The sequence below is a fragment of the Marmota flaviventris genome, chromosome 12 (genome assembly GCF_047511675.1).
Source record: "Marmota flaviventris isolate mMarFla1 chromosome 12, mMarFla1.hap1, whole genome shotgun sequence".
NCBI lineage: Eukaryota > Metazoa > Chordata > Mammalia > Rodentia > Sciuridae > Marmota > Marmota flaviventris.
The window spans coordinates 67445563-67473066 of NC_092509.1; the positions used below are offsets into that span (position 1 = coordinate 67445563).

Sequence of the window (27504 nt, forward strand, 5' to 3'; positions counted from 1 at the left end):
CATATTAACAGAGCTGAGTTACTACTTTATTTTTATTGTTTAATTTGAAAATCATTGAATGGAAATTAGAAAATCTATGAAGATCATGTATACTGGCATGTTAAGTATCTCTAAAACCAGTGATTATATATGATATCAACAATGTCAAGCAGATACATAGTAGCATTAAGGAAATATGGTCAGATCTAGTGATTTTCCTTTTTTATACATTTGGTATATTTATACTTTAATATTATCACATATTATCACATGGGAAAAAGGATATACCTATATGTATACTTTGATTTTTTTTAAAAAAAAGTCTCATAATCATGATTTTTTTTAAAAATCACAGTAAAATTACTGTTAAAAAGTGGTACCAAAGCCAGGCATGGTGTTGTATGCCCAAAATGTCAGCAGCTAGGGAGGCTATGGCAGAAGGATCACAAGTTCAAAGCCAGCTTCAGCAATTTAGCAAGACCCTAAGCAACTTAGCAAGATCCTGTCTCAAAGTAAAATATAAAAAGGGTGGGAGATAACTCAGTGGTCAAGTGCCCCTGGATTCAATAACAAAACAAAACCAAAACAAAAAACAAACAAATGGTACCAGATAAAGAAAAATGGAACTGTATGTATAATTTAAATATCCAGTACAGTTCTGTTCATAGTGGTAAACAGTGAGCAGTCATTAATAGGGGATTAAAGAAATTATGACAGATCCTTAAAACAAAATGCTAGGTAGTTGCTTCAATAATAAACCAAGTCTTCAAGAAATGACAAAAATTTTTCATGATTTCTTATTATGTGGAGGTACCAAGTTACAGAGCAAATTTCTCTTGCATAATAAAGAAGCAAGTCTATATCGATTACAGACACATAAACTGTGTCACACATGCATACATAAGCACAAATGATATCTAGGTTGATAACAAGAAATGGTATCAGTATCCATGGCTCAGTCTATAGGAGATGACAGACAGGGCATGGGTTCAGACAGAGGGGAAGGACTTATCTGTCATGCTACATATCATGTCTATATTCTTTAGACAGCTTGCTTGGTTCTCATCTGTTTGTTTAATTCATGCACATGTCTTTCGTATTGATTTTTAAGTGAAAGCATACAGCATTTGACTTCAAGTGAGCTACCATTAATTCCTCACTATTTTCATACCCGACATTGCCATGTAAAATTGATATCCTTTCTATACTGACATAAGCAAAACATCTATCTTGAGTTGTCTCTATTTATAGATCCTTCCTAGAGTTTCCATGAATTTTAAAAGGCAGTTAGCACTATACATCTTCAAACTCTCAGCCAACATTTGTAAAAGTCGACCAGGAAACATTGCTTAAAGACAGAGCTTATCATTATCCATATTAACTGTGTCTTTATCATAACAACCTCCTACTTATTGTCTTGAACTGCAATTTTAATCCCTGACTTAGCCCCCAAACAACTTATTGACTTATTTTTCCAGCACTTAGATTTCATTTCCTTCAATTTTTTCATCAAATTCTGATTTTGTTTTTTAAACCCAGGATGTCATAGATTGAGATCAGTAGCGCTCCAGTTTTCTAAAATACAACAGATCTCACCATGCTTACAGAAAACAACTCAGAATCTGTAGGAATTGAGGATAACTGAAAATATCTGACACTATAATATCACTCAGATCTAAACATCACAAATAGGCTTTCTAATTTTTAAAAATGCATTTTCATGGGGTCTCCTGAGCATTGGACTCAGCTCTCAAAGCAGTCATGTAGTGGTGGCATCCACCTTACCACATGGCTACTATGTTTCCAATGCAGTGTTTTTTCTCAATTTTTGAAGATCCACAAAAATAACATTTTTTTCAAATTCCATCCACTTTTAAATTATTTTAATTAATTTATTTATTCTAATTAGGTATATATGACAGCAGAATGCATTTTGACTCATTGAACACAATTGAAGCACAAACTTTTCATTTCTCTGATTGTACATGGTATGGCGTTGCACCATATGTGCTGTCATACATGTGCTTAGGGTAATGATGTCCATCTCATTCTACCATTTTTCCTTCCCCCACCCCCTCCTTTTCCCAAAGTTTCTCCATTTATCTCATGCTCTCCCACCCCATTTTTATGGATCAGCATCCACTTATTGGAGAGAACATTCAGCCTTTGGGTTTTGGGAATTGGCTTACTTCACTTAGCATGATGTTTTAAACTCTGAAAATTTAAGTAGAAATTATTCAAGTAAATGGTGTTAAGCATGGCCTTTTTGAAAATCTGTCATGCACTGTGGACTCTCCATAAAACGTAATTACAGACCCTGGAAGCTTATCTAGGTATCTTTCAGAGTTCATAGAAATTAAGTCACAAGTCTGATTTGAAACTTTATTAAAGAAATGAAATGCAATCTGTTCTTAAAAATTATCAATTTTATTTGCATCCTTAGTTATGAAGCATTGTTAAATACATTATCTTTTGAGTTTGCATAAAATTCCATAAGACTGCACATGCAATTATGGTTAAACATCTGATAGAAAGTCATTTAGGCTATTTATGTGAAGAAAACAACTCAGGAAAGTTCAACAATCTGGTCAAAATCACACAAATGAATAAATATTAGGACCAGGATTCAAATCCACACCTTCTGTTTACAAATCTTACTCTTCCTTCCCTTCCCTTACATTCTTTCCTTTAGTCCAGTAACTGGCAAACTGTTTCTGCAAAGGGCCAGATAGTAAATACTTTCTGCTTTGGAAGTCCTCTGGTGTCTGTTATAGCTATTTGATTCTGCCATTATAGCATGAAAGCTGCCAAAGTCAACACAAAAACAAATGGGTGTGGCTGTGTTCTATTAATTATATAAAAGAGGTGGCAAGCTGGATTTTGCTCACAGGCCACAGTTTGTTGATCCCTGCATGATTTTGCTTCTGCACAGTAAGTAAACTAAGCCTTTTCATTTATTTTTCTAAATAGTTTGAATGTTTCATCATGATTTTGAACTTGTTAAATGGTCACTGCCACAAAACCCTAAATGCTTATGGAGTCCCTACATAATATCACCAATAACAATAAAATCTTTGCCAAAAAAAGATATTAGAAAGACTTTACATATTCTTCTTTTTTCTTTTTCTTTCTTTCTTGAGAAGTATTCACTGGTAAAATCGCTGTCTAGAAAGGTCTTTTTGGAACATCATCTCCCTCAGTAATGTCAACATTATGTAGGAAAAATAAAACTTTCACAGTTATAGAGTCAATGGAACATATTCTGGAAAATCAAATTAATACATAAACTATTTTTCCTATTAAATATTATTAAGTTTAAATATTGAATAACATTAAAGGAAGGCAAGCAACTAGTAGATCAGCTTTAAAAGAGGTGATAATAGTCATCTGGGCTATCACCATATATGCTGTTTTTTTCTGAGCACACAGTAGGATTGTGTTTCCCCACATATGCTCCTAAAATTGGTCTGGTCAGTGTCAAATGAGTCAAAAATATCATGCACACTTGTATGAAGCTTGATTAACCAGTATGCATGTGCTCTACAACCTCCTTACTCCCACTGATCAGGACAGGAGCCAGAGAGAGGAAGCATCATTGGCAGAACAAGCACAATGAGCAGAGACCTCTTGTCTATCACACGAGACATTCAGTGTGAACAAAAAGTAAACTCTGATTTTGTAAAGTCACCAAGATGTGAGAGATTGTCACAGAAAATAACTTAGCATATCCTTCCTAATATATTGACTGATAATGGACTTTCAAAAATTATATAGAAAAGAGGTTTTTACTAATATCGATTTTTAGTATATCAACCCTTCAAGATGACATTGCATGTTATTTTGACAATCATATTTTGGATTATCTCTGTATCATTAAAATAATCAGTGGGTACATTTCATTAAACCAAAAATAAAAATTAACTAGGTGAAGAAATTAGTCAAGTCTTATACAGCATTGAAGAAATAACTGGTTTAAGAATGAATCTAGTTACATTTCAAATATATTAAACACAAATGGTGTTGTGAAAACTAAACAGCCATATGTAGAAAAATGAAACTGGATCCCTATTGCTCACACTGTGCAAAAGTCAAATAAAAGTGCATCAAAGACTTAGGAATCAGACCAGAAAGATTTCACTGTTAGAGGAAAACATAAGGGCATCACTCCATCATATTGCTGCAGCCACCAACTTCCTTAACAAGATTCCTAGGCTCAAGAAATAAAAGCAAGAATCAACAATCAGGATGCCATCAATTAAAAAAAAAAACAAACAACTTGTGCACAACAAAGGAAACAACATCATGAAGAAATAGTCCAAAGAATGGAAAAAATACCTTTGTCAACTACTTCTCTGACAGAGATTAGTATCCATATATAAAAAGAACTCAAAAAGCTTAACACTAAAAGAACCAAATAACCCACCCAATAAATGGGCAAAAGAACTCAACAGACATTTCTCAAGAGAAGAACATGGCTAACAAATATATGAAAAAATGTCTAACTCACTGGAAATCATGAAATGCAAATCAAAACTACACTAAGATTTCATCTCACTCCACTCAGAATGGCCTTTATCAAGAATATGAATAATTATAATAATAAAAAATGCTGATGGGGATGTGAGGAAAAGGTACATTCATTCATTGTTAGTGGGACTGAAAATTAGTACAACCACTGTGGAAAGCAGTAGGCAGATTCCTCAAAAAACTAGGAATGGAACCCCCATATCACCCAGGTATCCCACTCCAAAATATCAAAAATCAGCATACTATAGTGATATAGCCACACCAATGTTTATAGCAGCACAACTCCCAATAGACAAATTATAGAAACAGCCCCAATGCCCGTCAATAGATGAACAAATCAAGAAAATGTGATATGTATGCACAATGAAGTGTTTATTCAGCCATAAATGGATGGAAATGGAGAATATCATGCTAAGTGAAGCAAGCCAGGCTCAGAAAAGCAAGGGTCAAATGTTTTCTCTCATATGTGGAAGCTGCAGAAAAATAAGGGGAAAGTGGGAGGGGGGAATCAGATAACCTAAAGATATAGGAAAGATCAGTGGAATAGAAGAAGTTTTGAAATTGAGAGGGAAAAGAGACAGAAAATAGGAGGAAATGTGGAATGAATTTAACAAAAATCACACTATGTAAATGTATAAATATGCCACAGTGAATTCCACCTTTCTGTATATTATTAGGCACCAATCAAAAATAAATAAATACACAAGTGAAAGGAAGATCAATTGAGCAGAGGAAGGAGAAGAAGGAGAGAGAGAGGAGAGTAGAGAAAGGAGGGCACTTGGGGACTGAAATGGGAGTAAATCAAATTCCATGCATGTATAAGTTTGTCAAAACATGCATGGAATTTGATTTACTATTATTTAACTATAATACTCTAATAAAAATATATTAAATAAAATATTAAGTCATGTGAAGGAAATAATTGAAAGAATTTAAGAATTAATATATATTGATAATAGCTTTAAGAAATGGTGTATTTTTTCTAACTATTAGTGAAATAAATAAGTGCATAAAAATACTTTTGGCTTCCTCCAATATAAATATTTTCACATATTAATCTTATTTAACCTTCACAACAATTCTGATCGTGAGAAATACTGACACAAATTGACAAATGAAAAAAAAATTAAGGATGAAAGAACTGTGATTTGCTTAAATGTATAACCCTTGCAAATGAAAAATCGAAAATCCAAATTTAGGTTTTCTAAAATGAAATCTAAAGTTCTTCCATATCACTCATTTAAAAAATTCTGGAGAAACCTTTTTATTCAAAGCTTTGTAATTGAAACTAGTCTCTGTGAATATGTACAGTACATTATTTGGTTGTAGTATAATATTAATTAGGTCATGTTTACAATCCCTTTTGGTATCAAATAAAATTAAAACATAGTTTCATTAGGTTGTCCACAAGTACCCCAGAAATTATCTACTAAAACATAAATTCTATAAAAGGTAGGTACTTAGTACTTATTTCCCACCCCTCATTATATTGTGATTTATAAGAAGAAATACAGAGTTAGGTCTTCATCCCCAGTTCCTGGCTCAGAGATCCTAACACCCTGATAATTCTTGAGAAATAGGAGTGCTAGGAGAATCTTTGGCTCTAATGATTGGTCTTTGACCCTGGTTTTGACACAGAGCTGCTAATCTCTTGTCATTTCCTGGGAGACAGGAGTCTTCATTTCTAATGAAATAGTTCTTCATGGGCTCCTGGATGGGGACTGGTCACCATAAAGGCAAAACCATGCTTTGAAGCTTAGAAACTTCAGTTGCATGCCATCCTTTAAGGAGAGGAGAGGACCTGGAGAATCTGTTTATGTCAATCATGTTTGCATGACGAAGCCTCCATAAAAATCACCACACTACAGAGTCTGGGAGCTTATGGGTTGCTTCCACTTCCCATGCAGATGCTGGAAGAACCACCCTTCTCTTGGAGAGGGCAAGGGCACTCCATGCCCCTCCCCACATAACTTGCCCTATGTACCCCTTCATCTGACTGTCATCTGGATCTTTTGTAATACATTTGTAATAAACTGATAAATGTAAGTAAACTGTTTCCCTGAGTTCTGCAAATGGCTCCTGCAAAGGTCAAACCCAAGGAGGGGTTCATGGGAACCTCCAGTTTACAGACTATAGGTCAAAAATAGAGGAGGCTGGGACTTGTGCCTGAAATGGGTGCAGTCTTGTGGGTCTGAATCCTTAATCTGTGTAATCCTACACTAACTCCAGGTAGACAGTGTCAGAACTGGACTGAATTAGAGAACACCCTGTTGGTATCTGTTGGAGAACAGCTTGTGTGTGATAGTGGAGCGGGGGGGGGGAGCTGCACATCTGCTGTCAGAAGTGCTTTGAGGTAAGTGGTTAGAGTAAAGTGGGTGAAAACAGTCAGTTCACTATTTTTCCTTCACACCCCTTTTTTCTTTTTTCTTTGCCTGTTGCTTGCCTTGGATAATTGCATTCTTTGTTAGCATCTTCAATAAAGGAAATGTAAGCCTAGAGAGAAGGTAGACATATCAATTAAACCTGGACACTTGTTTTGCTGTTTTGGTTTTTAAAATAAAGTTCGAAGGGGAAGAAGTTTAAAATTAGTAATTAATGTGCATCTTTTGGATGACTGTGATTTTCAATAGTTCATATTGTCACTGTTACCCCCAGTGATATGTTAGAGCCAAGAGCTGGCTGCATGAAACTTCTTTTTCTTTAGAATTAGTCTTACTTGCATTATGCTTTACTTCTTTGGTAAACATTATGCAGTATTTACAGTACTATATAACAATGCCAATTTTCCAAGAGTAAGATTGCACAAGTCTAAAAAAATTCAAGGATAAAAAACAGAAATGAGGAAAAAATGAATACGTACATAATTACTAGCTAAAACTAAATAAGCCTGGACAAATGTCATTACATTCCTTCGTTATCAAGTGGAACACTTGAGACACTCCCAAAACATACTTTTCTGATAATCACCTCACCTAGTTTTGGGCACATTCAAAACAAAACCTGCATACATGGTGGTTGGTCCGATGCTCTATAAAATCTTTAATCTAGGACAAACAGTACTGCATTTCAGAGGTTAGGCAGGGGAGAGCCAAGAAAAAAAAAATAGATTTTTGCATTTATTCAGGCCATGACAATTACTTGCTTCCAATGTTTTGGTTAATTTCAAGATCATGACAGTTGACAGTGATTTCTTTCCACAAGATTAAAATATGTTACTGCAAACTTGTCAAAAATATGCAGAAATATAGGAAAAAATGTGTTTTTCTTCCAGGATACAAGCAATTCATAACCTGAAAAACCCCTAGATAATGATGATAATGCTAAAATCCGATGGCCAGCTCTCCTCTTGCTGAAATTTTTACTAGATCCATACTCTACTGTTCTGAATTCTCCTATTAAAAAAAGAAAGAAAAAATTACCTAATTCCTGGGAAGGTTATGTCCCTAATGTTTCCAAATCCTTTTTCAACCAGTGCAGGACTGAATACTAGGTCCTCTGATTCGAACCTCTTTATGCCTGATATAACATACATTTGCAAAGAGAAGAGAAGATGACTAATCTATGACATTACTGGCTTAGGCATCTACAATACAATTTATGAAATAATTCAGCTGTGTCGCCCATCCAATATAATTTTGTGCTCAGTAAACTTAACTTCCATCCATAGGCGTTTTCTCTGACAAATACATTTTAACTTAGAAAATAAATAAATCTGCATACAGATTTTGAATGGCAGGAACATATGTTAACATCTTGAGATATGTTTTATTTTTATAAATGGAAGGGCATAGGAAGAGTAACAGAGAATCCAAGACCCAAAACAATTTAATTTCAACTTCTATATTTCAATTACACAATACCAGAATTATATCTTTTAAAAAAAATTATCATCTTCTCTAAGAAACTGGTACAAAGGGAAATGTAATAGCAGAGTCAAAGCAGAAGGTCACCTTGCAAAATTATTTGCCTTTTGAGTTGTCTGAAAGAGCCCTTAACTTTCATTTAAAATGGACTTCCAAAACTCAATACACAGTTCTCTAAGGGACTAGTGAAATGCCACGGAGTTATGAGTGTATTAAATTAACAAGTTAGCACTCAACACTCAGTGCTACAGGGTATCTTCCCCTGGAGAAATGGTGACTGTCAAATTCTACATCATTGCTTCAAGGCCATTCATTTCCAAGTTCAGGTAGCGAGTTTTGTGGTCACCCAGCTGGCCTGAAAACACTTGAAATTTTTCTTCACTTTTAAGTTATAGTCTCCTACTACATCCAACAGAAAATAAGATTAAAGTTTCATAGTTCTCAACATACTCAGTCTTTCTAAAACACACTGCCTTTTATCTGGAATTGCTTGTTAAAATTACTCCAAACCTTTCATTTGCTTTTTCTCTTTTTTTTTTTTCTTTTTCTTTTTCTATTCCATTACACATTATGCCATACTGGAGAAATGTAAGTTTGCAATAACTCTGTGATCATTATCATAGTAGCTTTAGCAATTCAATCTAGCTAAAAGCAACTTGAAAACCCCAGTGGCTAGCTCAAAATATAGAAACAAAAATTTAAAAGATAAGTAAATAAAAAGCATAGAAGCTGCATAGCCGAATTTAGTCTCAAGTGGTAGAAAATAAGAGTTCTTCGTAAACATGAGAAATGTTACGCCAAGGGGATGTTTTCCATTTGGACTTCACAAGAATGCTTCGGAATCTTACAGTCACTGCTGACCACAGTGATGTCCTTGTTATTTGCATCCTGACACTCAGAGATCAGGACAATTAAGTGAGTCACTTGGGCAGATTCTGACTCTGCAGTCCAGTTTATTTTCTATTGTGGAAAATTTTATTATTTTAATTACATAAATTATATTAATTATAAGTATATGCTAGTATAATTATACATTAACAGAATATATAATTTTATTAATTATAATTTTAACACCCTCAGGTAGTAAAATTATCTTAATTTTTTTCTAATCCTTAAACTGTCCTCAAAATCTAATACTGTTGTCCATTACACTCTTCCAACGGAAAATCCCAGAGTTTTTCTCATAATAACTGATTTCTTATGAGATAAAATATAACTTAAAATTTAAAACATTAACCTCCACAAACAACTTAATATTTAACCACTAATCCCTCAAAGCATGATTCCAAGAAAAAAACAGAACCTCATCTGCAGACTTTCTAAATAATTTCTCTATCCACTATTTACCCTTATCACTGCTATCTTCTTAATATCAGCATCTTCTGTTACATGGATAAATGAAATAACATCCTTATTAGGCTTTTCCTCCACCCAGTTCTCTGACACCACATGGGTGCCCAACAACCAATTAAATTTGGGAGGGGCTTTTATGCTTTGGGTATTAGGTGTCCTCCAAAAGCTCATGTGTGAGACAATGTAAGAATGTTTAGAAATTAAATAAGGGCTATGAGAACCTTAACCTCGTCCATGAATTAATCCCCTAATAAGGATTAACTGGGTGGTAACTGAAGGTAGTTAGGGTGTGGCTAGAAGAGGTGGGTCATTGGGGGCAGGTCTTTGGTGTACATATTTTCTCTCTGGTGAGTGGAGTCTCTGTCTCTCTGCTTTCTGATCATCATGTCCTGAGCTGCTTTTCCTCCACCACACACTTTTGCTATGATGTTCTGCCCCATCTCAGTCCCTGAGGAATGGAGTCAGCCATCTATGGACTGAGACCTCTAAAACTGAGAACCAAAATAAACTTTCCCTCCTCAAATTGTTTTTGTCAGGTCTTTAGTCACAGCAGCAAAAATGATAACTAAAACAGATCATGACCCTCAGGCTGAGGACTCAGTTGTATGGGACTGCCCCATGTCAGGCACCAGCTGCAAATGGCAAGCCCAGGCTGCCCACACTTCTGCCCAGCCAACTCCACATTCAAGAGTTCTCACAACCCCTCTGCAGGTTGGATAATTCCCTCAACAGACTCAGAGAACTCAGGAAAGCACTGCACTTGCTAACTCTGGTTTACTATAAAGGTTATACCTCAGGAACAGCCCAAAGGAGAGATGAATATGGTATGCACAGAAGTGTGGAGAAAGGGCAGTAGAGGTCTTGAATTTTCCATGCCTTTCCCTAGCACTCCACTATCCTACCACCTCAATATATTCACTCACTCCAGGATAATGATAATGATGCAAAGACCTGGGAGACTTTTAAGAGGTTGGTGATTAGGTCATGAAGTCTCTGCTCCTATGACTGGATCAATATCATTATCATGGGAGTGGGTTTAGCTCATTTCTCTCCTTCCTCTCTCCTCTCTCTCTCTCTCTCTGTCTCTCTCTCTCTCTCTCTCTTTCTCTCTCTACCCCCCCCTCTCTCACACACACACACGTGCGCACAAATGTGCCCACACATGTACCCACATACACACACACAAAAATCTGTTGTCTTTCCACCATATGCCATGGGATGATACAGCAAGAAGGCCCTCGATAGATTCAGCCCCTCAATCTGGGACTTCCCAGCCTTCAGAACCATGATCCAAATAACCTTTTATTGTTTATAAATTATCCAATCTGTGGTAATCTATCATAACAGTAAAAAAAAAAAAACAGACTAAGGAAGTTTTTCTGGCTATTGTCCCCATTCTAAAAACATCCAGGAGCTTATGAGGAGTCACCTCATTACTACAAACTCAGGTATGGTTGAAAGGGGCTCATTATGAATAACAGAGGACATTCCCATCACTCAGAAAATTCTGAGTATTTTAAGAATTCTGTGCCAGGGACCTGGGACCAAGACAAATATATTTTTGTATTATATGATTTAGTTCCATTTGGGGTTGCTATAACAGAACACCACTGATAGAATAATTTATAAAGAAAAGAAATATATTTGACTCATAAGAGACCATGCAGGAGACAGTTAGGAGAGAGAAGCCAAACTCAGCTTTTGACCAGGAATCCACCTCTTTGATTAGAAAGCCACTTTCACCATAATGGCATAAGTCAATTCATGAGGACTGAACCCTCTGATTCAATCATTTCTTCAGTGTCCCACCTCTTGACATTGTTGCATTGGGGATTAAGTTTCCAACACATGAACTTTGGGGGACATATGGTTTGGATTCGAGGTATCCCTCAAAAGCTCCTGTGTTAATGCTTGAATATGCAAAGATGAAATGACTAGATTATGAAAGCTGAACCTAATTGGTCCTTCCTAGTTTGAATGGACTAACTGGGTGGTAACTGCAGGCAGGTGGGGTGTGACATTCCCTGGAAGGGTGCAGGAGCAGTGTTCTTCCTTTGTGACCTTCAGTCACAATATTCTGCCTCAACTTGGGACCAGAGCAATGGAACCCGCTGAGTATGAACTGAACCTCTGAAACCATGAGCCTCAAATAAAATTTTAATCCTAAAAGTTGGTCAGGTTGACTTTTTGGTCACATCAACAAAAACCTGCATAGATAGTATACCATACTCCCTGTTGGCCTTCCTGCTTCAGCGTTTGCTTTCTGAATGGCAGCTGAAGTCACACCAAAGTTTTCTCTCCTGCTTAAATCTTGCAGTGGCTTCCCACCAAATGCAGAAAGCCACCATGACGAACTGAGTCCTGTGTGCTCCTACTCATCTTGCTACCCTCACTTCTTCCTCTTGCTCCCTTCCCTCCAGACCTCCGGGGTCCACCACATGACATTGCCTGTGTTCCTTGAACATGCCAACATCCACCCTGTGCCCTCTGACTGAACTCATCTTTCCTCTCTCTGTACATAGCTGATTTCTTTTCATCCTTCAGGTTTCAGATTAAATGTCACCTCCTCAGAGAGTTCTTGCATCAGCCCCTTCAGAACAACTCCCACTCCCTGCTCTGGTTTCTCTCTATTATTGCACATGAGTTTCTTTTGTTGCATATACTGCAATCATTCATGGTCTTGTTCATTAATGTTCCCATTGGTCATTTATCTTTATGACCTGGATGCAAGCTCCAGGTGGGAGCAGAATCACTGTGCATTTCTAGTCTGGCTGAATGAAAGAATAAACCAACAAAAATGGAGGGAGCAAAAAGCAGCTAAAATAAAGTTTCCTAAAATAACACATAAAATTTTGGCTGTTTTTTTTTTTTTTATTATTGCCTTTCTCTTAATAGGAACGACTAGTACTCTCTATGAATTACAAGTGTGCTGCCTAAATGTTCATTTCACTTTCAACATTTTGACTTCCCTCTCAAGACCAGGTGATCCCTGCGTCTAATTCTTTCGGTGTTTTGCCTTCAACACCAGCTCCAGTTCTCCAACTGACACTCTTATCCTCCTCCTGTAGGTCACAGCAAAGACCTTCTCTTTCTTCTCTTAGTTCAACCATCAGTTCAACTTCTCCTCTTCCTGACACATACGTCTTCTAATGTCACTGTGAACCTTTCACTTCACTTTCCCAGAAGATTCATGTTCTATCTTAGTATAGTAGGTACAAAGATCCTCCAAAATTGAATCATATTCACTACTTTTTTCCCATCTCAAGCAGTCAATAATATTTCCCACTATTTCTTTAAATAATTCCTTTGGTCTCCTCAAATGCTTACCTTTCTATCCCTCAAATATATCCTGTTCATTACCCAAATATATCCTGTTCATTACTCATTCTGGATTTTTGCTTCATCATGGCACAGATGGGGGGGGGGGGCTGGCGCTTCCCCCCTTCATCAGCTGAAATCAAACATTTTCTACCGAATACAGTTCAGTTCCAACATCTTCACTTTAGCCTCCCCTCTCAGTTCCACCCACACGTTCTTGCCTTCTTTCCCAGTTCTTATAGCACTTAAACAATTGTTCCAGGCAACATTTGATTGGCCCGTGTAACATTTGATTATACAAGACTTACATTTTGTTCTCCAGTTATTTCATATGTGTAATAGTTTCATATGAGACTGCAAGCAAGGACTGTACCCTTACTTCCTTATACTCCCAGCAGTGGAAAAAATAGTGCTGATCCAACAAGAGCCTCTGACATTGATATTGATTTGCATGAACCTGAAGATGAACCCCTTCAACTATAACCGTTATAATCTACAGTACCCAGCAGACCACACTGACTCTTACCCAGTCTCTCCTGCATGACTCTTAATGTCTGCAATGTTCCCTTTCCACCTTCATTTACCTGGCAAATCCCTAATTCTCTTTCCATTCTCAATTAGGACAACATCTACTAAGGAAAGGCAAGTACCCTTTGTCCATTTCTTACATACTCCCCTACTCTGATATCTATGCAAAGTGTCACCCTATACATTCCATTAAATGTTCTTGATTCATAGCACCTGGCACACTATATTATAAATGTCTATTAACCCTCTGGCTTCCTAGACTAATTCATGTGCTACTTATGGTCAAAGAAGTTATCTTTTTTTTTCTTTGCAGCAGCAGAGCATAATGTTCTGCTGATTGTTGAAAAACTAAACGAACAAATAAATTGATAACAAAATCTGTTAAAAAAAACTAAAAATTTAGAGCATAAATATCACTTGAGTGTTAAGAAATGCCCAATATATCCCATTCATACCACTTAAGATGGCTATTTGTTTTTCATTCCAAAAATAATCCTTAAGCCCCCAATATGTAACAGCACTGGGGAAACAGAAAAGACCCAAACAACTACAAATCCCTAACCTCTCAGACCTTCATCTTTCTAGTTGAGTCAGGCAAGCTCTGACAGCTGGAAACCACAGATGAGTTCCAAGCAAGTTTGTGCAATGATGCTAAAGTGAATGCCAAAATAGTGGCAGTTTAAAAAAGGTGAGCAGTAGTTAAAATTGGATCTACTTTAAAGGCAGAGCCAGCATAGTTGGCTGATGAACTAGATATGGGGTAGGACAGAAAACAACAGTCAAGGATGGCTCATATTCTGTGGTATATAGAATAGGATTTGTGAAAGGTTTGGAAAGAACATGTAGATACATGAAAAGTTTCTGTAAAATGATGTTTTAAATTTTAATATGCAACAACTAACCTTCCCTTGGGCATATTTTGAAAGAATAGCAAGGGTCACATTTGCTTCTTAGACAAATTGATAAAATGGAACAAAAAGACCCTGGACAATTGTTAACAGTCTAGCTCCATGAAGCACTGTGTATACTAAGTACCCTAAAAAAGCCACTGAAATTTGTTTACTATAAGCCTCCCAAAATCTATTTTTAAAATGACCAATTCAATGTAGCTAATACAATAGGTTACAATTTCTATGACTTCTAATAGACACTTCAAAGCTCACACAATTATTATCATTAGCAATATTAATAATTATACCTTAAATTATATAGAACCATAATTTAGATGTCAAATGGACACATGATAGAGGCCAAAGCTTATGCTTGTCCTAAATCATAATCTAATACAAGGTGATGCGAGAGGGTTTTGACCTAGGAGCAAAAGCCTATGGAGTAAGAAGTCCCCGTACAAGTGACTCAGAATGACTTAAGCCACCTAAGACTAAATACTGAAAGAAACAGTGGGAGATTTGGGCTGTAAGGCAGCTACTTAAATAACCCAAATAATCAGCTACTGTGCTTAATGGCTATAATTTGGGGTAAAGCTGGTAATAATGGTTTATTTTTTTTTCATGCATTGAAGTATATGTCTGAAAAACTTACTGAATCTGGGGATTTAAACAACGAGACTGTTTATAAACATATGATGCAACAGTAAGTCTGTATAATGACTGAGTCTCTTGCAAAATAATTCAGTGGAGGTCATGATGAGTTATAACTTGGACTCTGGAGTTTTCATTGGGCAGAAACAAGCCATTCTCACTCAAGTCTGTGAGCTCTCTTTTTTTTTTCCCCCTCACAGACTCTAAGTAGTTTACACAATAAATAGTTATTTCCATGGTAGAAATGGCCAACATGTCTAAGCCTCAAGCTTAACCCTATTATTATGGTTAGAAATCAAGGTTGCCCTTCTTCCAGATTTTCACAGCCACACAACTTTTGACCTAGCTGATGGAAATGTAAGACTACATCGTTTCCTGACCTCCTAACACAGGCAAAAAAATCAACATGCTAAGGTATTTATTTTGCTGACTAGTGATACAATGCGCAGAGGCACTATGGTGGATTCATACAATAGCAACCACTATAGATTCCTGCCAAAGAAAGAATTTTAAGCCAGAGTTTACCCCTATATTTTCCATGTTCTCTTATCGAGGACTTTGCTATAAAACACAGATTTAAAAATTTCCCCCACTTTATCACTGATGGATGACATTACAGAATATAATTGAAACTTTCAGAATCTCAATGTAATCAATCTCGGACAGAAATTCTCATTGTTAGCACATGCAGAAGGGAAGAACTTCCCTTTTCACATAGATTTTTCTCCCACCTAAACATCATTCTTAACTCTGCCAAGTGAACTTCTTTCTCCCTTCTTAAAAGTTATGTTTTAAACTCACTCCTTCCCTGAGCAGGAAGATGATAATCTTTGCTAAACCCCATAGGATGGCAAACATGAATTCCACTGTGGGATCTGCATTTAATCTGTTCTGGGACATTGACTGATTCACAGAGAGAAGACATCTTCTACATGTACCTATTCTGCTGTGTCATTAGCAATATTAATAATTATTCCTTAAATTATATGGTATAATTTAATTATATTATATTATATAAGGTGTGGAAGGTACTGAATGCATGCATGATGAAGCTCAAGGACAAAGCCATGATCCCTCTGTGACCCTTTTCAACATTAAACAAATGGTGGGATTAGGAAAAACCTCAGGGGCCTAAATGACCTTGTTTTTCTAATCCTCGCATTTTGGCTTGAACTTTTTTTTTATGTTTATGCCATTGACAAAATATAACATATTAAAAAACGAACCATGAAAAGAATCATACCCATGAGCATGAAACAACACTCAGTTTGTTGAAATGAAGGGTTAAAATTTACAAATTGAAAAAGTTGATATGAAAGAACATCATGGAAAGAGTACTGAAACTGTAGTCAAATCCTTTCCTGCAACACTAAAGAAATAAAGACACACAAGAAAGTAAAAACTACTTGTCCTAAGAAATCATTGTTTCAAGCCAGTCTTGACATTACTATGCATTTGTTAAATGTCTCTACTGGGTTGCTCCAGAGTTTCAGATATATTTTAAATATAACTCGGCGTCCAAAAACAATGACTAATTCATTTCTATCACTCCAATGTTCAAAATTTCAGGACTCCTTTTCAGAACCAACTTATCACAATCTAGTTTTCTACCTTAGGAAGACCTTTTTTTGCTCAACTATATAAATAAATTCAAACAAATGAATTTTAGGTCACAAACTATACCAAAATAAAACACAAAATAAGTTGTCTCCTACCTATGGTTGTAATAACAGTGCCAGCAAAGAAGAAGGAACTTCCCAAATCCCAGTGACTGATTTGATTGGAGGTGTTTCCTAAGGGTATAATCCCTGCATTTATTGCTGCCACTATTTGCTGCAAGTTTAAAAAGAAATTTATCAGTGCACATCAATCATGGAGAGGCATCAAACAGTATCAATCCCACCCCAGAAATGACTAGTTAGACAAAGAGAATCAATTTTAAGGTTTTAATTTTCTATTTAAAATGAAAGTAGATGTTAAAACTTCACAGTAAAGAATTTCATAGCAGTTCAATAATAAGAAAAATACATTTGATATCAAGTGAATGCATCTTTATGAAGTTTCTAATAAACAATGGGTACAACTAATATGCATTCATATCATCAATTAACATAGTGGCACATTGAATTAAACAACTAAATATAACAATGTTCTCTAATAAGCACCACAGATTTCTTAAAGTTTAAAATATCAGATTGCAAATTACAATTTAAATAACATGTAATAGTTTCATCAATAAAGAGTATTTCCAAAGTGGTAATCATTTCAAATGTTAAACATAGGCATCCAAGCCTGAGTTGTCTATAATTGAAGTGACCATATATTAAAAAGCTCTCCCCCCTAAAAAAAACAGGCTAAGTGGAAAGAAAGAAGGAGAAAGAAAAAAGCATAGCAATTTACTGTCAAGCTTGTCAATCCAGTTAGATTCAGAGTTCTCAAATTTCACTACATTCTTATCAATTTTATAGCAATGAAAATCACCAAAGATTAACATCTGCACTATTTAAATAGGGACCATTAGGATCTAGATTCTTCTCCAACTATTACTGAGGGGTAGACAGAAAGATGACATTATAATCCCTTCTTCAATCATCAGATGTTGGAGAAGGAAAGGAGAAGATACTAAGAACAAATAATAGGAAAACATGTGAGATGAAAATGTACAGAAGAGAAATATACAGATATATACAGAAGAGGATATTTATGTTGTAAATAGAGTTTTAGAGGTCTTTATCATTTAATTTTCAGATTTTTAATATCTGAAAGAGTTTCATTGAATAAGAAGATCAAAAATCAAGAAAAGAGTGACTGGCTTAGTTATATAGTGTTATGGCAAATGGTCATTAAGTACATTCAGAAAATAGAGATAGTTTCCCAAGGAAGTGACTAGAAAAAAAAAGATGGAAAAAAACAGGAAACCAAGAGGTGAAACAGAATTTCAAATCCCATTTAAAGCTGACTCTTACAATATCTGATTTGTATTCATCTGTGAATGGAAACTCCTATACTTGTGAAAAAAATTAAGACACTATGAAAATGCATTGAAAAGATAATTTAAAACTAAACATATAATTCCTGAATCCTGAGATAACCCCAGCTACTGTTAAAACAGTATAGGTATATACTCAAGGTAGTTTGATATGCTTTCTACATAGTTGGATCTGTGAATTATATATTGGATGGTTGGATTTGTGAATGATATAAAATGTTGCATTCTCTAATCTTAACATGATTCCACTGCAGATTTTCTTTGTCATTAGCACATTTACATAATCATGGTCCAATATGTTGATGCATATGTTGTTCTAAAATTTGTCTCATTATAAAAAAACATGCTGTTTTGAATATATTTGTGTATACATGCTTTCTATTTTTGAACACTCCCTCAGGAGATATTGTTAGAAATAAATGTGCCACACTAAAGATTATGAAGGCACCTGAGGTACAGTAGCAAATAGTTATCCAAGGAGGTTATCACAACTGACCCCCTACAATTTATGAATGCTTAGCAATACCTCTAAAATTAATAACATGTTATCTTTACTGGACTAGTGAAAATGTTTACATTTATATATTGCTTATTGAGAATAATATTGTTTAAGTATGCTTCCTTTATTCTATGTTAAATGTACACAAATGGACACACATAGATACCCATGTACACAGCACACAATGAAGCGAGTTTTGAGAGAGTTCATTCTGTTTACCTCTCTATGGTAAGCTTCATACCAGATAAGGCAGTTCTCACTTCATTATCCTCCTTTCAAAACATGTTCTTTACAGTTATTGCCTTTTTATTCTTGCGTAAACTTTACAATCATTTAGTTAAATTTTATAGAAATTTTCATTTCCATGGGTTTAATATATTTTCATTGAAACATGTCACATATTTTAAAATTGAAAATATGTAAAACCTATAAATTAATTAAGGAAAACTAACATTATAATAGCTGAACTTCTCACCAATGAACATGGCATGTATATCTATAGCATTTTAACATATTACATATAGATCTATACATTTTTTCATAGGTATTTTCTTTTTCCATTTTAAATTATAATTGTTTATTACTATGGAATATATACATACATGTCATTCATCCTTTTTACCAGCAGGTCTCAAATTTGATATCTTAATACTACTTTGTAGTTCCAAAATTTATTGAAGACTTTTGTTTATTGGATAATAAGTATTAATATTTACCATATGTTGTAATTTTTAATTTTCAAATGTGTTGATTAATTCATATACAAATAAAAAGAAGCTCGTGTAAGTAATCTACTTTTATGAAAAATAATTATGCTTTCCAAAGCAAACAAAATACGTAGTAAGAAAACAAGCAGTTTTATAATTTTATAAAGGTCTATAAAGTCTGGCTCATTAGATAACAATTTTCTATTTTAATATATGCTTCTGCATTCAATCTGACAAGACAGCATATCACATAGTCTCTGGAAAACTCCGGTGCACCTTCATAAGACAAAAGGCAGAGTGCTAGCTACTATGGACAACGAAAAAACATAAATACTTTAGTATTATTAAGAAAATAAGGTTTGACTCATCAAACCTCTGACAGTGTCTTAGGGACCACATTTTGAGAACCACTGCTTAATACTAAACTCATTATTCCCTTTTCTTTGTGTGTTTGATTCAACTAAAACTAAAACCAAATAAGTCGTTACTTACAAATCACGACATTTAATCTCATCTTTCAATAGCTACATTTTATTACTTTTCATTTCTTACTGCATTGTCCACTTTTTCCAGAGCCAATGCTAAATAAGAACATTAAAAGCAGATTCTTTGTTCTTAATCATATAAAATCCTCAATGAATACTTTACCATTTAATATCTTCACTATTGGCAAGAAAATGATGTTTAAGTACATTATGAGAGCAGGCATTAAAAAGACAAAACTTTAAAAAAATAAAATTGCCTTCAAAAAATAATTTAATATAGCAATAACCATATATAGGATGCAATAGGTGAAAAAATGAAAATTATTCTATTTAAGCAAAAACCAAATGAAAATTATAGGTTCATGTACTCTAACACTAGGAAAAGCATAGCTTATGTAGCTAAATAAATAAATCAAGGTATCACAAATCTGAAAGGGCTGCTTATGATAAGTCTGCTATTAGCTGGTTACTCTGGAAGAAAGAGCTTCACAGTTAATAAACATGGGGATGCCACGCCTTTGCATGTGCTGGCAAACACTGTAGGCATAAGCCCCAGGAACACTAGGGTGTCACTCCCAGGAAAAGCTAACACTTCCAGTAAACATCAGGAAAGAGGAAGGTTTAGACAGATTGTAAACGCACACATAGTATATTTTAATATTTTACAGACATTTCTTTAACACATTCATTTATTTTTTAAAAAAATGATTATTAATCTATGGTGACAAACAACTGCAAAGCAACAGCCAAGTAAAAACATAAATGATAGAAATATAAATGAGAAAAGGGAAGGCAAGTATTCAGACTTTACCCAATAGAATTGATTATCTTATTGGCTAAAGCAAGCAAATTTCGCCAACAATTAATTTAATAGAGCTTTTATGGCCAACACCATTATTTGATTTTATCCCCTCCCAAGGGTTGAGGGTGTAGCTGAGTGGTAGAGTGCTTGCCTAGTGTTCAGGAGGTCCTGGGTTCCGTCCCCAGCACTGAAAAATAAACAATGGCTTTTATTTTGTTCTTTCCTTTGTCAATGGTGAGGTGCAATGTTGCTCAGTCAGATACTTGAATAAAGTCCACAGATTATTTAAATTCAAAAGAAGCATATCCAGAGCTATAACCAGAAATGGCAGTGTCTGGCAATGTGTGGGTTGTAAATAGGCATGGCAGAGCTGTGATTATTGAAACAGAGGCTTGAGATCAAACTAAAAATACATCAAGTCACTATGAGAATGAATCTACCATAAGGTCTTTTCTCTAGTTCTCATAAATTTATTTTATATTTTTGAACAAAATCTCTCAGTCAACATCCACAGGAAACTAAATGCCCTTTCCTACACAGACTTAGGACTCCTCAATTCCATCCTTGATTCAGATATCAGAGCACTTAGCAAATGTCTTCAGGAGAACTGTTTCCAGTTGTGCTGTATCACATGACTAAAGTAACATGTTCACTTAGTAGATAATAAAATTCACTTTTCCATTAAAAGAAACTTTTGTAAACAATCATGTTAATGTTGACAACTGATGAACAGGTTGATTTCTTTGGGTTAAGATAAAGAAAATGTGCATTTCTATGCATTTAATACTAATAGAGGATTACTTCAAATGTTTTAAGGAAGGGCTGCTAAGATTAAACCCTAAAAATAGTACAAGATAATGTTGACTGAATTCACATTTAATTTTGCTCTTCAGTTTATAAATAAATATATAGAGTGTGCACTAAGGAAAATAAGTTGATTACAAGGTTCTGGTTAAGAATAGAGACTTCAACTTAAGAGAGGACTTAGAGGCTTACAAGCACTTAGATGATAAAAACAATAATGCATAAAGGTAATTACAGAAAATCTTGGTTTCCATGACAATAATGGCTTCAGATTCAAGGTGTAGAGAGCTCTGCTGTGAATTTGTGCATTCTTGAATTATAAAAAGTTGATCTCTCTGTGTCCCCTGGCCTATTGGAACTATATTCAGCTTTAACACCAAAGTTGATAAGATACACTACTTTGAATTATATACTAGCACAAATGATATTCCAGGAAATCATGGACAATCATAAAATCTTTCCATGAGTCCAATGCTAAGAACCAACTTTATGTGTGTTATGTGGTATTAGAATGACTACTTTTTCATAAAAGGAAAAAATATTGGAAATTGAGCAAGCTCTAGAAGGCTGAAGGATGTATTATATTCAGAGTAATCTTATAGTGGGTCTGAAAATATATGACACCAACAAATTCTAATTCCACTCCTTTTTGGAATATTCAGTTGCTCGTGTTCCTCAAAACAACACAGAATGTTCCAAATGTTTTCTACAAAATCTTCTTATTAAAATCATATTCAAGATTTCATTAAAATATACTACCACACCTATAATACTAAAAGTTGAGTCACAATAATTTGAACATATTAAATGATATTCTGAACTGCAGGTATAAGGTGTCAACAACCAATTATGTTACAACAATGATGTGTGTATAACTGATCCAAATGACAAATTTTTTAATTGAATATTTAAGAATGTTCTTATTTTTTCTCCTTTTTCCCATTATTTCCATTTATAATTATACTGACACCTGTATAATCATACCATTCCTCAAAGAGTAATATAGATATTGTCTTGTCAAAAATATGTTAGGTACGACTATAGATCTTCATTTGAGATAATATCATTGTAGGATATCAGTTCCACCTTCAGAGCAGCTAGTCTTCAGAAATCCAATCACACATCTACAGTACAATGTCTGACCATTTCAACCACGTAAGCAAGGTTACTTTGAAAAAGTAGAAGAATGCATAATGAGAAAGACAAAATAATAAATGACGCTCTTGTCAAATAACTTAGTGAGCAGATAATTAAAGGTGTCGTTATGATTCATGTTTACAACACAAAAATAGTCATCACTCATCAACAACAGTCTCCTATGAGTTGTTGCTAGAGGCTGCAGGATCCTCATGCATCTCACTTTTGACCCCTGGCTATGTGACAATGTTATGATTCCGTACTCCCAGAGGACATGACAACTTTGAAAGGTCCTGCTAATAAAACCAGAGACTATCTAAAGATGGGCCTTACTCTTTACAGGCTCAGAATCCACACACAGCACAGGCAACCTCAACTGGCATGTTTGAATTGATGAAGATCCACATTGGATTATCCATTTCCTAAGCTTTAAAAAAAATTACTGGACATATTTATCTGGAACGTTATTTATGGGCATAATTTACACAAGAAGCATCTCCTCTCTTATCCATGACAGGTAGAAGTCTCAATCACTGGGGCTACTTCTTAGAGGCCATTATACGTATCAAATTAGGTTCCACCAATGGGCAGCAGCATATGGCTTGACAGTGAATTTACACAGAAAACTATCCCTTGACACATCCTTTGCACCACTAGGGATAAGCCCCAGAAACCAGACCTTTCTTCTTTTTTTGGTTCTTTCTCCTTTCACAATATTCTGGAAATTAAAACAATGCCATAGGCTTCCTTGAATAAAATGGTATTTCTGTTAGAGTGCCACTCAGGACATGATATTTCTGTTAGAGTACCACTTAGGGCAAGGGAGCACGCAACTTCTTGAAAACCACATTATATCAGCACATTGCTCTTCAAGAATATTTCATGAGAAGTCTTCATATAGTACATTCAACCATCTAAAATTGCTAAACTCTGAGCATTTGGGGCCTTTGAAATGGCATTAAAATATCAGCTTACAAAAGGATGGTACTTGTGTTTTGATGAATAGTGTGTAATAATATACCATATTTCATTGCACTGTGGTATTTATTATTACAGAATTAAAGCCAATTCCCATAACTAGCAAATTGGTAATGGATCAATCTGTTAGGACTTTGCTTACAATTCTACAGTGAAGAATATGTACTTACTAGGTTAGGTTAAATCTTATGTTGCTGAGAATGTTACTTCCTGAAAACATAAACCAGCTGTTAATTCCATGGTGGAAACTCAAATTCTGTTCAATTTTTGCATATTTCTGAGAAATCCAGAGATACTAGATAATAAAGATGATTATATTGTGTCAAAGTGAAATTTTACATTCATGACTTGACATCAAACATTCATACTAATTAGTATAAATTCTAACCTAATTGAAAAAAAATGAACATAACATAAGGAAAAATAGAGATAGTTACATAAATCCAAATAGTAAAGAACATCCCCAAATTACATTTTACAGTTAAATAATTGTTACAAGTATTGATAAACATTATGCTTTCTAAATCTTACATCAACAATACTTCTTCTTTTATAAAAAACATAGTTCTGATTTCACACAGAGAAAACAAAAGGATTAATACTTTCGCATTTTTTATACAACACATAAGTGTCCGTTGCCACTATATTTAGAAACCGGGAAAGAAGCACATTTTCAACTTTTCCCCAAAGTATATTTTCTAAGTAAGAAAGGTAAAATATAGTAATATTTTTAATCTATTTTTTTATTGGAAACAATCTGAGTCAAAATATATTTCATGTTTTTTTCAAAAATGGTTTTAAAAGTCCCAGAGTATATTTTCAAGTAAAAGGAGACCTAAATTTAATCACACATATATTAGAAACTTCTTATGAAAAAGCAACCTTTTTTAAAAAAAATGAAATCTAATTTTTACAACTTAGAAAAGAGAGTATTTCCTTCAGGGGAGGTGGTGTTTTTTTTGTTTTGTTTTGTTTTTTGGTGCCAGACTAAAATCTGCTGCCTTACCTTTTCATGGTGTTCCTTCTATTTAAGGATTATGCAATTGCATGTCAATGCTATTTTTACAGGCTAATGAAGTGTACAGCTTTTTTCTTGTTCTTTTGAAAGTGTGAATTTACTTCCTATTAGTAGAAACCAAAATTTAAAATCTAAAGCAGGGAACAACAGAGTTGGGGGTGGATGATATCAAAGAGCCAGAAAGCCAAAGACATACTGCTGGGTATGAGAGCTATCTGGGTATCTGGTCCTATCTACGTGGGAAGGTTTTTTGATCATAAAACAATCTACAAGTAATTGGGTATTTTGGAAAACAATACTAAACGGACAAAACAGTCCCTTAAACAGTTTTTTTTGCAATATTCATATATTTAATTTTGTTTTTTGTAGCTGTAATAATCAAATGTCTTCAACAATTTTCCTATAATATAAGCATGTTCTAAGCATCTGGAAGTTTTCAGAGCTTCAAATGACCACAATATCTCACTGAGTAGCTACCTGCAATATATTTGACATGATCATGGCTCTATCATTGAATAAATCTGTATAATGGTGTCCCAGGGCAAGTGATCATTTACAGAGTTGTTATAGAGAAGATTTCATACATCAGACAAGGAATGAACTTGAAACACTAAAATCCTTTCATTCTTTGAGCCTGAATAAAATGAGCACATTGTGAATAGTAAAGGATAAAATATGGTAAAGAACCTGAGTCCTTGCAAATCTGAAATAACCAGAAAAATACATGTGAAGCAACATACTAAAACCTGCATTCGGGCTAGGGGTGTAGCTCAGTGGCAAAGCGCTTGCATAGCATGTGTGAGGCACTGGGTTCGATCCTCAGCACCACATAAAAATAAACAAATAAAACAGAGGCATTCTGTCCATCTACAACTACAAAAAAAATTTTAATAAAAAATAAATAAAACCTGCATTTCTCCAGTGGTACATTTTTCCTTGAGTCTTTCGAGATTCCCTAGTAGGGTATGAAATAATATTTTATAGAAATGTTAATTTTTGCCCATGTTTCTGGCCATCTTCTACCCCATCCGAATGGAGGGAAAAAAGATTATTAAGGGAAAAGGAGATCATGAAGAAAGAAGGTTTTCATACAAAACAAAAAGGGCCAGTAGAAAGAAAGACGATAAAGCTTATTTAAATAGCAAAATAAAGAGTTCTAGAAGAACAAGATAGGAACTTAGTTCAATTTACAGTCACTTTATTTGTTTAGAAATTTCCTTTAAAATAAATTGTCTTCAAAGTAGAATTTGAATAGGCAGGAGACTGAAATCAGGGATACAACATCTAAGAAGATATTTTTATACTATTTTGCCTAAGGCCTGCTACAATAACCAAAATATATTCACACAGTATGTTTTTAAGACCTGAATTTCTAAACTGATGAGAAGAAATAAGCTAAAGTGTGACAAAGAGTTTACTCTGTCAACTACCTGCATCCATAGTTTCCAAACTTGAAACATTATGTTGGTTTGTTCCAACAGAAGGTAACTGATGTCTACTCATTTGATTTTCCAATATACTTAAGCCTTTATTTTCATATCAGATACAATTTAACCCCCCCAAAAAATGTTTTATATCTATATAAATGTAACTATAGTAGAAATGGTTAAGAAAATTTTTCAATTTCCATAGAAAGACAATCTGTTATAATCATAAACTTTAAAGAAAAATGGAGGGGCTGGGGCTGCAGCTCAGTGGTAGAGCACCTGCCTCGCATATGTGAGGCACTGGGTTCGATCCTCAGTACAACAGAAAAATAGATAAATAAAGATATTGTGTCCATCTACAACTAAAAAAAAAGTTTTTTAAAGACAAATGGAATTTTTTTGCCTATCCATCTTCAATATATAACTAAAGAACTACAGCAAAGATTAAAACTTTCATGCTGTAGATACACACACACACACACACACACTCACACACTCACATCAAAGTGATAGTTAACAAAACTGGTATTTGAATCAACAAACTTCCTACAACCCAAATTAGTCATCAATAAAAGCCAAACACCACTCTACTGAAACATTCCAGTAAGAGTATGATAGACAGATCCTGTTTGAGGCCACACAAAATTTATGAATTTCTCACTTCAACTGAGTTGACTCATTGCCATTAATAATCCCACCAGAAATTTCTCTGCTTTCAGATTCCAGGTAAAATTTCTTAATATACTGAAGAGGAAGTTTACTAATGACTTGCTAACATTATGCAGAGAAAAGGAAGTCTTGCAAAAATTGTTTTAATATGTTTATATTTCTTGGCTCAGTGTTACAAAAAAAATCAAGACAGCAAAAATAATATATGAGTAACTTCCCAAAACAGAGTAATTCATACCCATCCTGTCAGCCACTTTGCTTTTCTTCAAATTTCCCCTGACTTTCTCAATTACATTCTCAAATACTCACTACAGATGGCAGATATTGAAGTGGTTGAAATCCATTTTGTTAAGAAACAGAAACCTTAAAGAATTTCTTTCAATTTTTCAAGCCAACAAGAACAGCAGAGGTACCCCTTGACACCTGTCCAGGAATTATTTCACAAAAATGCAATTAAATGCTTCCCTCGGGCACCTCTCAAGCTGACATGAGAGTGTCACACCACAGCCGTCAGCACTGCAAACAAGCTTGGCACCTTTCCTGGTGCTTTCCACAATAGTCCGTCACATAGGCTGTATTGTTCATCCTCCCTCACAGGAGACTCTTGCCAGTCTCAAGAGCATTTCGGAGCACAAAACCCATGAAAGAGAAGATGCCCTAAAATTCATGACAGACATGAAAGTGGTTGGTCTTCTTTGCTGAGAGGTCCAGAATATGAAGATGTCTCTGCCAGGGAAGTCTCTAGTGGAGGACCAGTCCAACACCTGGAAGGACCCCAAGGTGGGCCAAACATCCTCAGTAGATTTCCTGCCCCCTAATTCTCACAACCTAAGAATGTGCTTCTGCTAATGAAACAAACAGGAAGCATTTAAACTGCAGG

The 27504-nt window shown here is 34.8% G+C and overlaps 1 protein-coding gene across 2 annotated transcripts in view; it reads right to left on the reverse strand.

The window, feature by feature from the left end:
• Kcnk2 (potassium two pore domain channel subfamily K member 2) overlaps nucleotides 1-27504 on the reverse strand; it is a 133366-nt gene that overhangs the window by 78317 nt on the left and 27545 nt on the right. For both annotated transcript variants that reach the window (XM_027934782.3, XM_027934783.2), the window contains exon 3: nucleotides 16825-16942. In XM_027934782.3, the coding sequence (XP_027790583.1) occupies nucleotides 16825-16942 (118 nt within the window). The remainder of the gene's footprint in view (nucleotides 1-16824; nucleotides 16943-27504) is intronic.